General features: G+C 43.2%; 1 protein-coding gene across 1 annotated transcript; it reads right to left on the reverse strand.

The window, feature by feature from the left end:
- Positions 1-4613: 4613 nt before the first annotated feature.
- Positions 4614-5063, reverse strand: LOC130475241 (histone H2A-beta, sperm-like). Its single transcript, XM_056846988.1, has one exon. The coding sequence runs from the start codon at positions 5061-5063 to the stop codon at positions 4614-4616; it is 450 nt and encodes a 149-aa protein (XP_056702966.1).
- Positions 5064-15406: the final 10343 nt, after the last annotated feature.

Consider the following 15406-nt stretch of genomic DNA (forward strand, 5'->3'; position numbering starts at 1 on the left):
CTTGCTCAATGGCTTAAAAATGGCTCACCCTCAGTCCTGATCACAGAGCGGACTACACGGAAGAGCCGCGACTGGACTTTTACAGCAGCCAGACAGCCTGTCCTGATTTGGATCGAGGCTAGGGTGCAGGACAGAACAAAAGTTGCGCTCCTCATGCTGCACCAGCTTGGGGGGGGGGGAGAGAGAGTGAGACAGGTACCTAGTTTTGATCTTTCCCACTGAGGCTGCTTTACAACATGAAAAATACACACCAGACTGTGAATCTTTGACATTACATGTAGAGTTCAGTTTACAGATTCCAATCGGAAACATCAGCTTTATGTTTAGATAGGATGAGTTTGTCCTTCCTGAAAATGGCTGAAGGGACCCTTCAATTAATCTTGTGTTGGGAATGAGGCTGCCCAAGTGCCAACCCTGGACACTTGCGGGGAAACACAGAACTGACCCAGAGAAACTTTTCTATATATTCTATGCTAGATAGAGAAGGAACCCTACCCATTCTTCATTAAATTTATTACTCTTTTATTCTGCCCAAGGATTCAGGGCAGCATACACAGTCTCCCTTTCCTATTTTATCCAATACAACAAACCTATGAGGTAGATCAGGCTGGAGCATGGTACCCAGCCCAAGAGCAGGAATTTCTATTCTGGATAGGGTTGCCAACCTCCAGGTACTAGCTGGAGATCTTTTGCTATTACAACTGATCTCCAGCTGACAGAGATCAGTTCACCTGGAGAAAATGGCCGCTTTGGCCATTGGACTCTATGGCATTGAAGTCCCTCCCCTCCCCAAACCCTCCCATCCTCTATTGGCTGGAGATCAGTTGTAATAGCAGGAGACCTCCAGCTAATACCTGGAGGTTGGCAACCCTATTCAAAACAGAGGGGACCAAAACTGCACCATGGCTTGGAGAAGGCAGGAATGTCTGTTCTTCAAAGGAAAAAAACACTGTTAAAAAAAGCCCACTGGGCATGCCTTTGGGGCAGCTAATATTCTGGACCTCAGTCAGCAATACTTCTTAGGACAAATATATATTTCAACAACAGGGATTTCTATTGTAGTGGGGCTAACCCACACAATATTTTTTTTTAAAAAAATCCTGGTTCTACCAAAGTGTCCCTTTACATTGTTCTTACATTCTGTTGTTGCTGATGAGAAAAAATGGTGGTTGCAATAATCTGCTCACATGCAAAGAGATGTCAAACTGTAAATGATACATGTAAATGAGAGATGTCAAACTGTCAAAGATAGGACATTTTGGAGGACTTTCATTCACAGGATCGCCATGAGTCGGAAGCGACTTGACGGCACAACACACACACACACACACACAAATGATACCATACGGCGTCTTAATCCATAAAAATAACCTGGTGCTACTGCTAGATGTCTTTGGTTTATAGGCAAAAACTCCACAGTGCAATGGGACATACATGTGAGATCAGTTGGATATAAGAGTACCAACAGGAGGTAGACACAGAATCTCCCCTTTCCAGTTAAAAAAAGCTCTCAAATACCATACAGATTAATGGCCATGGGAACAGATTAACTACTAATAATAACAAAGGCAGATGATAATTACCAAATCCACAAGAGGAAAGACAGGGGGAAACTGCCAAAAAAGGGGGAAACCCTCACTCTTGTTAGCAGCTATGAAGAAATCAACTGTTTCACAATGCACTATTATTATTGCGCTGCTTACACAAGTCACCCTCTGCTCAGGTTTGAGGGAGGAATCATTAGTTACATGGCCCTGTCTACCCGCATGAAAGACACCAACAGTGCAATCCTAAGAAAAGTTTCTCTAGTCTAAGCCTAATGGGCTTAGACTGGAGTAACTCTGTTTAGGATTGCCCTGCAAGCATTTTTCTTCCTTGCAGCGTGCATTTGAGCAAAATACCTATATTTCCTTTCCGACAAATTAAGCAAGTCTTCAGTAGAAACACTTCAGTCACCTATATAACTTTAAATGGAAGAGACAAGAATGTCTGTGTCACATGAAAGTTTCAAGATCAGACTTTGGACCATTGTAACGATTATCCAAAACTGCAGCCACCAGTCAAGCAGACAACATGAACACGGAGGCAGTAATTCACAAGAACAGCAGCAGAACCACATAAGAATGCCTGGCTACAGCCCCAGCAATCCTTCAAACATTCCTGCAATGTGTGAACAACTCCTCAAAAACATTTAATTCAGTACAATAAACACCCTAGTTCTATGCCTTTTGTGTCTAAGGAGTCCCTTTGCCCACACCTAATCTGCATTGAAAATGAACAAGTAAAAACACTTTTACCATGCGGAATGGTAAAAATGATACAACGGCCACTCACATTCTATTGTGCTAGGGTGTAATTAATCAGCTTTAAGTAATCTTAAGGAGAGACCATAAGAACCTAAGAGGAAGTGGCATTTTAATCAACCAAAAAAGCTCTTTGTCATCTTCTTAGTATAATCAAATACTTGAGTTCCACAATTCCTCACTTGCTTGCTACTGTGTATGCACAACTTGCTTCCTCTGTGGATGGCACATTTCAGTTTCTCTTGAGAGGTAAACCTATCCAACTCAGAGGCTCTAACCATCCCACTGTTGATGGTTAGATTTTTAAAAAATAGGATCCGTTTTTATTTCCCTCCTCTCTCTCATGGCCTAATCTCTGATCAAGTGCAACCTACCCCAATGCTTCTCAGCTTTGGCCATCACTTTCAGCCTCAACATCTAAACATGACCATTTCACAGTCAATCCACTTGCTTCTTCTCTTGTCCAAAACTGACTAAAGCATCTTATACAGAAGACCAAAGTCCCCCCCCTTTTTTTTGCAAGAATCTGAGGCAACTGTATAGGCATCTAAGACAGCCTCCAAGACACCCTCCTGAGCAACAGGCATCCACACCATTTCCAGTCTTCTCAGAAACATCCATTTCTTCCAACCCATCACTTAGCATGGCAAAAGTTGCTGCGTAACAAATGACCACTGACAGCACACCTCAGCATAGCCTCTTGTTATCGCAATTAATTCTGAAGAAACAAAAACAGACAGAAAACTAATGGAACAGATGGGCCATTTAATTCTATCTTTTAAAATGCCACTCTTAGGCTTAAAGTCTTAGCATTAGCATAGTTTGTACAAGGCCTACCAGCTTAAACCAAGAAGATAAATGTAAGTTTAAATATTCACCTTCAATCTAGATTTAGTAATGGGAAACATGTGATTTTACACATTCTATAGAATGCTGGCACAAAGGGAAGAATGTTTGGGGCGTGACTTAGCTCTAGGCAACAGTTACTACATTATGATCTTATTTTGATGTTACTTAGTAAAGAGAAATCTCAAGTTCATCTCAGGCTCCTGAACACCTGATTTGGGGTGAAGCAGGGATACTAACCTCCAGGTGGGGGCTGGAGATCTCCTGGAATACAACTGATCTCCACACTACATACATTGCTTATTTATTTTTTACTTAAAACATTTATTCCACTTCTGGAGAAAATGGCTTTGGATGGTTGACTGCATGGCATTATACCCTACCAAGGTACCTCCTCTCTCTAAAGCCCCCCTTTCCCAGGCTCCACCCTCAAATCGCCAGGTATTTCCAAACCCAGAGTTGACAACCCTAGGGTGAAGGGAGGATCTAGAGCAGTGGTTCCCAAACTTTTTGGACCAGCGCCCCCTTGGTTTCACAAACTCAACTCCAGCGCCCCCTACCCTATCCAACAACACGGTTGAAGGGGCCTACCTCTAGTGCCCCCCTGCTGCCTCCATGCCTCTTAGTGCCCCCCTAGGTAATCCCCCCCCAGGGGGTGGTAATGCCTACTTTGGGAACCACTGATCTAGAATTGTACTCTATTAATCTGAACATAGTATCTGCCTGCCCATTGGAATCTGTCTCCTTTAAAAAATGAGGTTTTCTACTGTGTCAGGGAAGGTACCAAACTGAAATAAACAAGGTTTGGCCTGGATCAGATTTTATTTTCTCCCTTTGGTTGGAAGGGGCCCATATCTTTCTCTTGGGAGATATCTTGATGTGGAAATGTCTGAACAGGCCCACGCCATGTCTCACTTCTATGACTCTGACACAGAAAAAAAGGAGTCAGGCAGTATCTGATGCTCACTGTGAATAAATGGATATCTACATTAGAGTATAAACAGCTGCTGGACTCGTGTTCGACAATCATAATCATGACAGCAACTAAATATGTTAACCCAATATTTAGAGTATGCTTTTACTGTAGGGCAAAAACGCATGGGAGGTTTTGCTTTGGATTTGCTGCTTTCTAGATGCACATTTTCCCCATCTGAATTCTCAAAACACTGCATGGGAGCTTATTTTTGAGCTTTGAGAATTTGGCTGGGGGAAATGTGCATTTAGAGAGCAGCAAATCCAATGTGTTTTCGCCCTAAATAAACACGAAGGCCTCCATTTCTCTGTTAATGCCATACTATCAGAACAATAGCCAGCTCAACTAAAATGGCCCCGTTTTCTCAAAGTGGAAAGAAACTTATTCACACAACGAAGAGCTCATCGTCCTCAGAGCAGGTTTTATTAGACTACGTTCTTCAATGCTTAGAGAACTGCATTCCAAGCCAGGGCAGGCAGCATCTCCTCGGCTTAAGCGGCAACAGCACCATTACGCCTTCTCTTTACAGAGTGGGCAGTCTTCTTGCCCTTCCCTCTCCGGGAGGTGGCCGCTGGTAGTTTCTTCGATGTGGCTTTCGCCTGTTGGAGGATGATGCCTCCAAGCAGCTGTTGGAGATCAGCATCACAACTGATGGTCTCATGCAAGTGCCGGGGGGCAATCCGGCGCCTGTGATCATTGGCAGCAATATTTCCAGCAATGTCCACAATGTCATATGTCAAGTACTGGAGCACGGCAGCCATGTAAACTGAAGACCCCGATCCAATCCGCTCAGCATAGTCTCCCGTCCGCAGGAATCTTTCAATACGGCCCACTGGGAATATCAGCCCGGCTCGGCCAGACCGGGAGGTTTTGGGCCTCCTACCTCGGCAAGAGGGCTCCAGATCTTCAGAGCTCTCCGTATCACACTGGCTGCGAGGCATATTGTTCAACTTGCTGCTCAACCAGCAGAATCCCTCATCTAGCTTTGCACAATTTGCCTCAGCGGAAACCGTCTGACTGGATCTTGATGGTTTTGGCTTGCCTTGCTGCTCTCCTTGCTTGCTTGGGTTTCTCTTCCTTGCCCTTCTGTTCTTTTTCGTTGGAATTTCGTCCTGGCTTTACAGATTAACCTGTCTTTTGAAGGGCTGCCAGAAATCTGCACATTGAGTTGCCCAGAGCTTTTTTATATCCTGGTTAGTGCACGGCAAGATGGCTCCTGATAGGCTAGATGCCAGCCAATAAGATGCTTTGGGCATTGTTACCCAAGACAGAAGACAGGCAAGTCACTGACTTTTTAAGTAATTTCCATTATCTCCAAACTTGAACTGAAATGTCATCCCTATTTATTACATTTTTCTCCCTGAAAACCTGAGATGGAGAGAAAAGCTACAGACACCATAACAGTGAAATGCCTATCCGACTATTTTCTGCAGAAACACCTTTCAAACTGGGCCCAGTTTAATCTCCCCCTCAAAAGTTAACATTGTATAGAGGTAAAGACAGACACACCGGGCCGAAACAGGTTAGGGCGCCCCCTGCCCCGCCCCCGGAACGTCCCCCTGCACCGGCACGGCCTCTCTACACCATTGCCAGTGGCACAGAGAGGCCGCGCCAGCGGAGCAGCAAGGCGCAGTCGAGCGGGACTGGTCTCGCCGCCAGTGTAAATACGTGTAATTGCATGATTACACGCACTTACGCTGGTGGCAGGGTCACGCCGCCTCCTATTTAGTTTCAGCCACATTCTCAGGAATGGGCTGTAAGTCAAGTATATTGTAATCTATATGATTGTGCCAGTGGAATCTGTAGAGACCACCAGCAGAAAGTTTTACATACAGGTTAGAGAATGATCCATCCCTTATGGTTAAGGATAACTAGTTCTTTATTAGGAAGATCATGGAAAGCTTTCCCCAGTCTTGAAATTCTAAAAGTATATTCAAATCCAACACATACAACTTTATTTTGAAGAGTGGGACACAGCCAAAGATTTAATTGTACAGAATATTACAGTCATTTGTTACAATAAGAGTGCAACTGAAAGTAACTATAGATGAAAATGGACTTTCAAGTACTGCAACCAGACAGCTCCTCGGTCAGACCACAAAAGAGGACAACAGGAGAACAATAACTAAGATCCATTCCCTGCACACAAGGAGAGTAGAGAATGGAGGATGAGGAAGCCAGAAGCAGGAAGGGTGAGCGAGATAAGTGGAAGTGGATTGGTCAGACAGATGATCCCTCCTCTTCCCTGCTCCCTGCCTTTCTCGTGCAATTTAGCCAACAGCACTGAAACAAGTCTAGGAGGGATCAAGCTAGAACTACTTCTGCACATGGGGTGAGCTAGGCAGGGGGAGGGGTCTCCAGAAGCTGCTGGAGGCGGCTTCTATCCATCTATGATTGCCACATCGAAGTTGGGAAATTCCTTGAAATATGGAGGGTGGAGCCTGGGGAGGGAAGGAACCTCAGAGGGGCTCTACCTTCTAAAGCTGCCAACTGCTCCAGGGGAACAGTACCCTGGATATCAGTGTAAATTCAGGAAGACCTCCAGGCCCCACTTGGTGGGTGGCATGCCTACATCACCCAGATGTTGTTGCCTACCCCATCCCCTTCTTAGTCCTCTCTTTATCCTCACTCGTTGGACATAATGTCCTCCTTGTGCAGATGGGCGGGGTATTAGCCAATATTTGATCCTGTGCAGTGAAGCAGTTGGAGAGTTGGGCCCAGGGGCTGGGAGACCCAGGCAACTCCCCACTCTGCTATGAAACTTGCTGGTTGACCTTAGCCCAGTTGTCTTCTGTCAGCCTATCCAGCCTTGTTGTGAGGGTAAAGTGAGGCTACAGAATGAAGTATGCTGCCCAGAATGTCTTGAAGGAAGAGTGAGATAACCATGCATCTGGCAGACAGATAGGCTCTGCAAACGAGCCAGAATGGAGGCAGACCACAAACCATGATCTGCCTACTTCATGTGCCTCCCATATGCAAGTATTTTATGGCAGAACAAAGGTTATAAAATCCACACACCCTAAGACATTTTAGTATAAGGCAGAATCCATCAGATTATAACATGAAGACAATTTTGAATCTAAGTCCGTTCTGTTACCTTGTCAGTACTTCTATTAAAAACTTGTAAGTAACAACAACGTCATGAAAACAGACTCTTATTCATCAGGCTTACAAATCGTATAGAAATGACAGGAATTGTTATTAGATCACAATGGAATTGTTGTTGTTGTTGCTCATAGTGTATTACATCCCTCACAGACATACTTAGAATATAAACTACTTAGGCAAGAACTTGATGGAAGAGCTTTATTCTGAGTCTGGACAAGATTTACTCCAGAAGCCTCAATGAAAGGATGTGCTTTGCTTTAACAAGAAGCAATTTAAAACTCTTTTCCCCCGTCTGAAGTCAAAATTTATCTTTTTTATTCAGGATGCCTGCAAAAAGTTTAGTTATACTGGAGTTTTAAACCCCAAGACCGAGAGCAAATCTGGAAAACAAATACAAACTTTACAGCACTGTTGTTCCCAACACAGAAACAGCTAGATAATGCTATGTTTTATTTTTTTTAAAAAAACTTAAAGAATTGTAGAAAGATATCAGAGGGAGGGAAGAACTGGATATGGAATTAAGCCATATGTAGCAGTTTAAGGCCAGAAGAAGGGAAGTGGTTTTAATCATTTTAAAAATGAATTTAATAAGTTGTTTATAAGCTCTGAGCAAGTGGTCGTGGGGGTGGTGGAGAACATTCAATGCAGGATAATCAAATAAACGTATTTTCTGGAACAGAAACACCATTCAGCATTTAAGGTTTGGTTTTTAAGTGAGGCCTGGTCAACAACTTCCTTTATTCTTTGAAAGCTTTCTCAACACACAGCTGTATGGCACAGCCAAAGCAGGATGTGTTATGTCTGAATTAGAGCTCTTTTCCTAAGGCTGGACTGAACAATGTTGTTTCACTCCTCTGAAGATGCAGCTTGCACACATCTTTTAGTAGGCCAACTACGGAACATCCAACATCTGTATTTCAAAAGTTGTAACACTAGACCCCCAGAAAGCTGCTGCCAAAGAAACTGAGCTAAAATGTTTTTTGAGCAGCTTAGAGATGTAACATCTCTGAAAAATCTGAAGCTGTGTGTGCGTGTGTGGTTGTTCCAGAAAAAAAGCAATGTACATTTAGGGAAATACTGAAATGTATACAATACTTGCTTTCCTATATAGTCTAACCTTCTTCTACTGATGCAACAACATACAACACATCATTTAGTTTGCATTGTACTATTTGGCATATTTATGGAATACAGAAGTATAAATGTTATAGTTTTCAATGAGAAAAATTGCAAGTATAACCAATACTTGAGAGAGTTGCAAACTGCTGCCCCTATGCACATGGATCTTAATTTTTGCCACCTGAGAAGTAGAAAACATACAAGTCAGGAGATAAGTTGTAATTCTGGGAGATCTCCAGGTCCCACCTGGAGGCAACCTTACTTTCATAGGAACTACTAACATATATGGATATTGTTAAACTTCATAACACCAAAACACTGAATTTTTAAATAATGAATGATCATTAAACACATTATAACCTATTGTTGCCAAATCATTTACATATAAACAAAAAACTACCCTTGAAAATGTTGTATGTATCTACAGTTTACATAGGAATCATCATATCTAATGCGGTAGATCATCTTTCATAAAAACAATTTCATATGACATGTTGAATAAAAAATTGTCTTTCATGTCACTCATTCCAAAATGGGGGGAAAACAAAGCACCTAGGGTTGCCAGGTCCCTCTTTGCCACTGGCGGGAGGTTTTTGGGGCGGAGCCTGAGGAAGGCGGGGTTTCAGGAAGGGAGGGACTTCAATGCCATAGAGTCCAGTTGCCAAAGCGGCCATTTTCTCCCGGGGGACTGATCTCTATCAGCTGGAGATCAGTTGTAAGATTACCAGCTATTACCTGGAGGTGGGTAACCCTAAATGCACCCCAAGACATTCGTTTGTTTCTCACAGAAAAAGACTTAGAAAGGCCTTAGACACTGTCATACTATATACTTTGAGTGTGGAAAAACCTTGTCTTAAGAAGCATTTCACTCCTTCTAAAAGAGAAAATATTTCATAGGGTTTTTTTTAACGCTTCCCAATATTCTGCTCCATGGGAGTTTTTTTAGCCTGCTCGGAATACAAAATCTCTCTGTGTCTAGTTTATCATATTAGTGGAGGTAGCCCAGAAAAGAATTACTGAGTAATTGGCAATTACTCAAGAGATTCCAGCTTTCAGAAACAGAAGGTAAGGCGGTGCCGTCTGCAGCAAAACTCTGAACCAGTTTTGCAAAGGAACTGGAGAGCTGAGCTCTTGCCATGCCTCATCATCCAGTCGTATAATCTCAGAGGACCCTCGTTAGTTGCGGGACTCCGTTATCAAGGAGCAATTCCCCTACTTCATGTACTGGGTATCTGTTCAGTCCTTGGGAATTCTACACTATTTAGGGGTAAGAGCTCAATTTTCCAGAGGTTCGTATCACCCCTTCTTCCAATTTCCAGTTAGTTTATGCAGGCCTGATTCAGGTCAGGGTTTCCTACGTAGAACAGCAGCTCCCTCGCTGCGATCTTTTGCAGCAAGGGAGCTGATCGGAATGACCAGGTCTATTGAAAAGCAAAGGAAACAGCCTCTGAATAATTAGGGGCATTGCCACTGCTTAGCTCCACATTGAGCTAAGACAAATAGGTTAACAGTTACATGATATTTATTCATCACTAACCTGCAGTGATCCAACAGGGATCAGAGACAGACCTAGGCCAGGGGTCTGCAAACTGCGGTTCTTTGGCCTGTTGAGTGCAGCTCTCCGAACTTGGTTCGGAGCCCCAGCTCTCGCACCCGCTATTACCGGCAGCCGGGCTGCGGAGCCTGCGCGCCTGAGAGAGAGAGAGAGCAAGCGCGAGAGAGCAGGCGAGTGGCGCGCTGTCTCTCCCCCCCCCCCGCCGTGGAGAATGGCCAGGTCCCCCTTTCCCTTGCCCTCAATGGTTGGGAGGCTAAAGCCTCCCCTCCCCTCTAGCCGCGCGATGGTTGGGCGGGCGGCTCAGCGGTTCCTGCCCCCCCACCTATCAGCTGTTGGGCGGGGCGGGCTTCCTTTGGTAGACCTGGCCTCTGGCTGAGTCCCATTGGAAGGCCATGTCTACCCACTGGCTTTCTTGGCGGTAGACCTGGACTCCGAGGAGGGGAAAAAGTCCCCCTTCAGAGGCCAGGTCTACCAATTGGCTTCTATGGGCCTCCGGAGGCCAGGTCTACTGCCAAGAAAGCCAATGGGTAGACCTGGCCTCCCAATGGGACTCAGCCGGAGGCCAGGTCTACCAATAGGCTTTTATGGCGGTAGACCAGGCCTCCAGACGAGGACTCCGGACGGGGAGGGGGAAATGGCAGGGACTTACAATTTAATTTTTATCAATAAATAAGATCGCTATTAAGTATGATATCAAGTTTTATTCAGTGAACCTATAGTTTAATTAAGACTTAAAACTTTAATTAAAGTTTATTAAGTTAATAAACAATGTACCTACCTATATAGTTTAAGTTTAAGAAATTTGGCTCTCAAAAGAAATCTCAATTGTTGTACTGTTGATATTTGGCTCTTTTGACTAATGAGTTTGCCGACCCCTGACCTAGGCTATACATTCAGCAGAATGAGATGGTATTGAGGCAGCAAAATGGACTGAAGCGTTCCCAGAAAGTAATGGGTTAGGCATATCTCTCCACAGTGTGCTAGTTTTTTTATTTTTTTTTATTTTCAGGAAGTACTTACATGGCACCCCTTCCCCACCCTGCAGCTTAAAGGGATACAGCCCATCCATACCTCAGCATTGTACAGCCTGGTCTAGAGTGCTTTTCCATGCATCCATCATCTTACTTATACGGCTTAAATTAGCATGCTGGAGAGCTATAGCCCAGGAGAATATTGTGCTGACACCTTAGGGCATGTAGATGCTTTCCATTGCTGGTAGGCTAGTTTAAGCACAATGCTGGGGTCATAGCAAAATCATAAGAGTCAGTTGTCTTGCCAAGATCACATTTAAAATCAGACCCAAATGCAGCAGAATATATATAGAATTGTTTCAAATTGCAAGAGGGGGTATTGTCACATTTTTAATTACTCCTCTTATACAGACACTCTATAAGTTAAAAAATAGTATTGAGGAGAAAGGTTTTGATTCATCCCACCTTGTTCAGATAGTTTTGACTTGCAGGGAGTTTGCTGTGCAGGGCAGCATTCAAAAACATGTTCCCCTCATGCAGTCTGAAGTGGCACGTCACCTCAGACCTTTACCATATCATTCAGCAGTTTGAAGGCCAGGCCATATCAAACAAGGATGAAAGGTCACAGCATGCTGCATTTTCTATCTGGAATAAACAAAGGTTGACTAAAATAGTACCTCTAAATCCTGAGTGAAATCAAAAGTCTTAAATAATCATCCTCACAGCAAATTGAAAACTCTTTAAATCACATGCCCCCAACTGACTCAGTTGAGAGCCTAGAAATCCAGCTTTATTGCTGGAGAAACAAGCTAATGTAACCGCCGAAAAAGGAGGGGTATTTTACCACCCCCCTTTAGCCTGGAAGATACTCCCCTACCTTGACTCTGCTGGCCTGGGACAGAGGATCCATGCTATGGTTACCTCGAGGCTGGACTACTGTAATGTGCTCTACGTGGGTCTGCCCTTAAAGACAACTTGGAAACTCCAGCTGGTACAGAACATTGCAGCCTGGCCACTATCAGGAGTGAAGGGGAACGTACATGTCACATCCATTCTACAGATTCTCTGTTGGCTACCAATCAAGTTACCAGGCTCAATTCAAAGTTCTGGTTATGACCTACAAAACCCTTAATGGCCTTAGACCCACATACCTGTAGGACCACTTCTCCTGCTATGCCCCCTGTGACAGCTTTGCTCATAGGGACAAAGCCTGCTGAAGGTGCTACCCTGCAAATGGGTAGAACTGGCAACTGTGAATTCATGAGCATTCTCTGTGGTGGCTTCCACCTTGTGGAATGTATTGCCTGAGGTGGTCAGGAACCTCCCCCCTCCAACATGTGCTAAACAGAAATGTTCAGGAGGGCATTTTACAAATAGATAGTAATTAATATAATAGAATAGCACGGGAGGTTGCTTCTGTAAGGGTGGTAATGTAATCTATTGCATTGTTTATTGTACACGTCATCTCCTTTCACTGCACTGGCCTCTCCCTTTACAACCCTCTTTCTTCATTATGGCATATCACGCTTTAGACTGGTTTTCATTTGCATTGTTTTTCAGTTCTGCAATCATAGTCCTGCTGCATTGTTTACTGGCGGTCTTTGCTTTTCATATTTTGTAATCTTGAGTCTCAGCAAGAAAGGTGGTCTATAAATGAAAATAATAGTAATAACAATACCACTAAATATGAAATCCCTACATTTTAAAATGCCAAGTTGGAGTAGAATTCTGCATGCAGTGGCATTTACCTAAATGCTTCACACCTGTATAGCATCTGTATTCAATCAAAGGATTGTCCAAGCTCTCCAAGAAGAGATGCAGACAGTTCAGACTCAGGCTAGACTACAATCTGGCTTTTTGTCCAGCAGGTTTCCTTTTGAATGTTACTCTCTGAAAGAATGTTTTGACAAAGTAACTGCTGTTATTGTGTGGCTGACAGTGGATTACAATACTGTTTGGATAGGACTGAGAAGTCTCATATTAGATTGTTGGCCGTCAGCAAAAGACAGGATATACGACATGGTGTTTGCACATGGAAACAATGCAACACCGGGTCCAGCCCTAAGACGCAGATAAAGCAAAACTGTTCTCTCTGACTTTTGTTTCTAGTACCAGACATAAACATTATGTCCTGACACATTTTGAACTGAGCTTTGAATTGGAAATAAATAAATGTTATGCTGAGAAAACAATCATGGCATTATCAGTTGCTATTGTGATTTGTTCCCCCTAACAATTACTGTACTGAGTTCTGATATAAAAAGATCAAATCTTTCACCATGAACAATGATGGTAATCTTGCAATAACACTTCCCCTGCACTGCCCCGTCATAAAAATAACTACCTCCAGTTCTGAGTTCCAGTTTTAAAAAGTAACTACTGTGTTACTTGTTGGTTGAGCCAACAGAATTCAGAATGGCAGGAGCCACAGAAATTCAGTCTAGAATATTCAATTCAGTTCTGCCCCAACCATTATTCAAGTTTTGCCTTTTTCTCATCACCCTCCATTCAAGTAGACTGTCAACAGCTACACTGAAACAACCTTTACTTCATAGCATGATTATCTTCCTTTTACCCATTAGCATTATTTACTAATACTTGCTGGGGTCTCTCCAACTCTTGTCCTGTCATAAAAGAGCTACATGTAGGACAGTGTTAAAATCTTACAGCTGGGACAGCCTCCTCCCTTCAGCAAGTTTTAGATTACCTACTGCTGCCATGTTCCCTCTTGTCATCTTGATGCCTCACCCTTGACCAATCTTCCTTGTGCAAAAATGGCACATAGCCCTTTACCTTTCCTTCTTGCAGACAGATTTTTAAAGGCTCTCACTGTTTGCATTTACTAATGTTTTACTATCACGCTTTTTCTTCTGTAGCTTCAGTTTAAGCCTTAGAATTCTCAAACTGTGTTCCCTTTTATGGTCAAACCATACTACCGCTAGGATTTGTTATTGCCCAGGATTTTTTCCAGTTTAGTTTTCAAGGCATATTCAACTTGGATTGGGACTATGAGGAGGGAGGGTTATGCCTCCCCATTGTGCTGCTGAAGGAGACCTCCCATCTCTCCTGCCATAGAACTATAGCATAGTATCTAGAATTGTCAACCTCCGGTTAGTAGCTGGAGATCCTCTGCTATTACAACTGATCTCCAGCTGGTAGAGTTCAGTTCCCCTAGAGAAAATGGCTGCTTTGGCAATTGAAATCCCTCCCCTCCCCCAAACCCCACCCTTCTTAGGCTCTGCCCTCAAAACCTCCCACCAGTAGTGGAGAGGTACTTGGCAATCCTAGTAGCATTAGATGGGAGATCTAAAATGAGAGATATCCTAATGTGGATACCTAGCATCAAATCTGGTGGATCCTCAAAATATAGCATGTTCAAAAGGGAAGGTCTTGTTCAAAACGTCTGAGGAGCCAAACTCTGTGGACTTTCATTTTTAACCCCTTGCCATCAGTCTCTTGAGGACTACTCTCCAAGGTTCAGAGAATTACATATTTTATCACATCAGCTTTTACCAGTGAGCCAGCAAATGATCCCCCCTTCCTCTGCCTATCCCTGAAAAAATTTCAGATGATTTAGGAAATCTCTGTACCATCACCAAACTACAATCCCCAGGATTCTTTGGGAGAAGTCACAACAGTTAAAACAAAAGTTTAGATACTTCCTAAGGAATTTCTTTCCCACCGTCCAACATGCACCTAGTTGGTATAAGAAGTTAAACTGAAACTGCAGCACACAGTATTGAATGTGAAACCTCAAAATTAAACCACAATTTAATTGCTGCCCATGACTGAAACTTGCAAGACTTGCTGGGGAAATAACTGAGAGGAGAGCTAAACAAAACCTGCCAAATTAGAATAATTTACTGCCAGGTTATAACTTTTCCATTCTCCAAGAGCTGTCAAGTAAGCATAACCCTTCCTTTACCTAATGAGAGAAAATTAATCAAATTATGCCAAAGTGATATAAGCAGTTGAGGCCAAGCGGGGGACTCTGTTTTTACCACCTTACAAATCTTTTAATGAAATAGATGGAACCAGCATAATGAAAACTAAACAGTGGGGATGAAAAAGTAAACATCACAGATAACCTAAGCTTTGACAGTTAATAGGTTCAGTACAGAAGCTTCTTCGCATATCCCCCTCCACTGATTCAAATGTCAATTATGTACCAGTTGATAACAAGGTCTTATAATAGTAGTTACTACTACCTTGGAATGAAGGACCTCTGTCTGATGAGCTCTGAGGAACTCAAAGTTTGCTCTCTGTTTTGAAAGATTGGTTGGACTTGATAAAAAGGTATTATACTACTCTTAACTTGGAATATCAAGTTCTAGCTACAGCACTAACAGCAAAAAGAAGGAGGAGGAGGAGGAGTCTACCCCAAGCCTCAGGAGAACACAGTAAAGCAACAGTTTTCATTACAACCTTGTAAAAACAAGGACATTGAGAACTCAGTGACTAAACAGGATTTGTCATAGACCCCAAGTTCCTAAGAACCCAAAGTAAAACCTGCTGTATCTGACAAGCAGGA

Source organism: Euleptes europaea, chromosome 3 (genome assembly GCF_029931775.1).
Source record: "Euleptes europaea isolate rEulEur1 chromosome 3, rEulEur1.hap1, whole genome shotgun sequence".
Taxonomy (NCBI): domain Eukaryota; kingdom Metazoa; phylum Chordata; class Lepidosauria; order Squamata; family Sphaerodactylidae; genus Euleptes; species Euleptes europaea.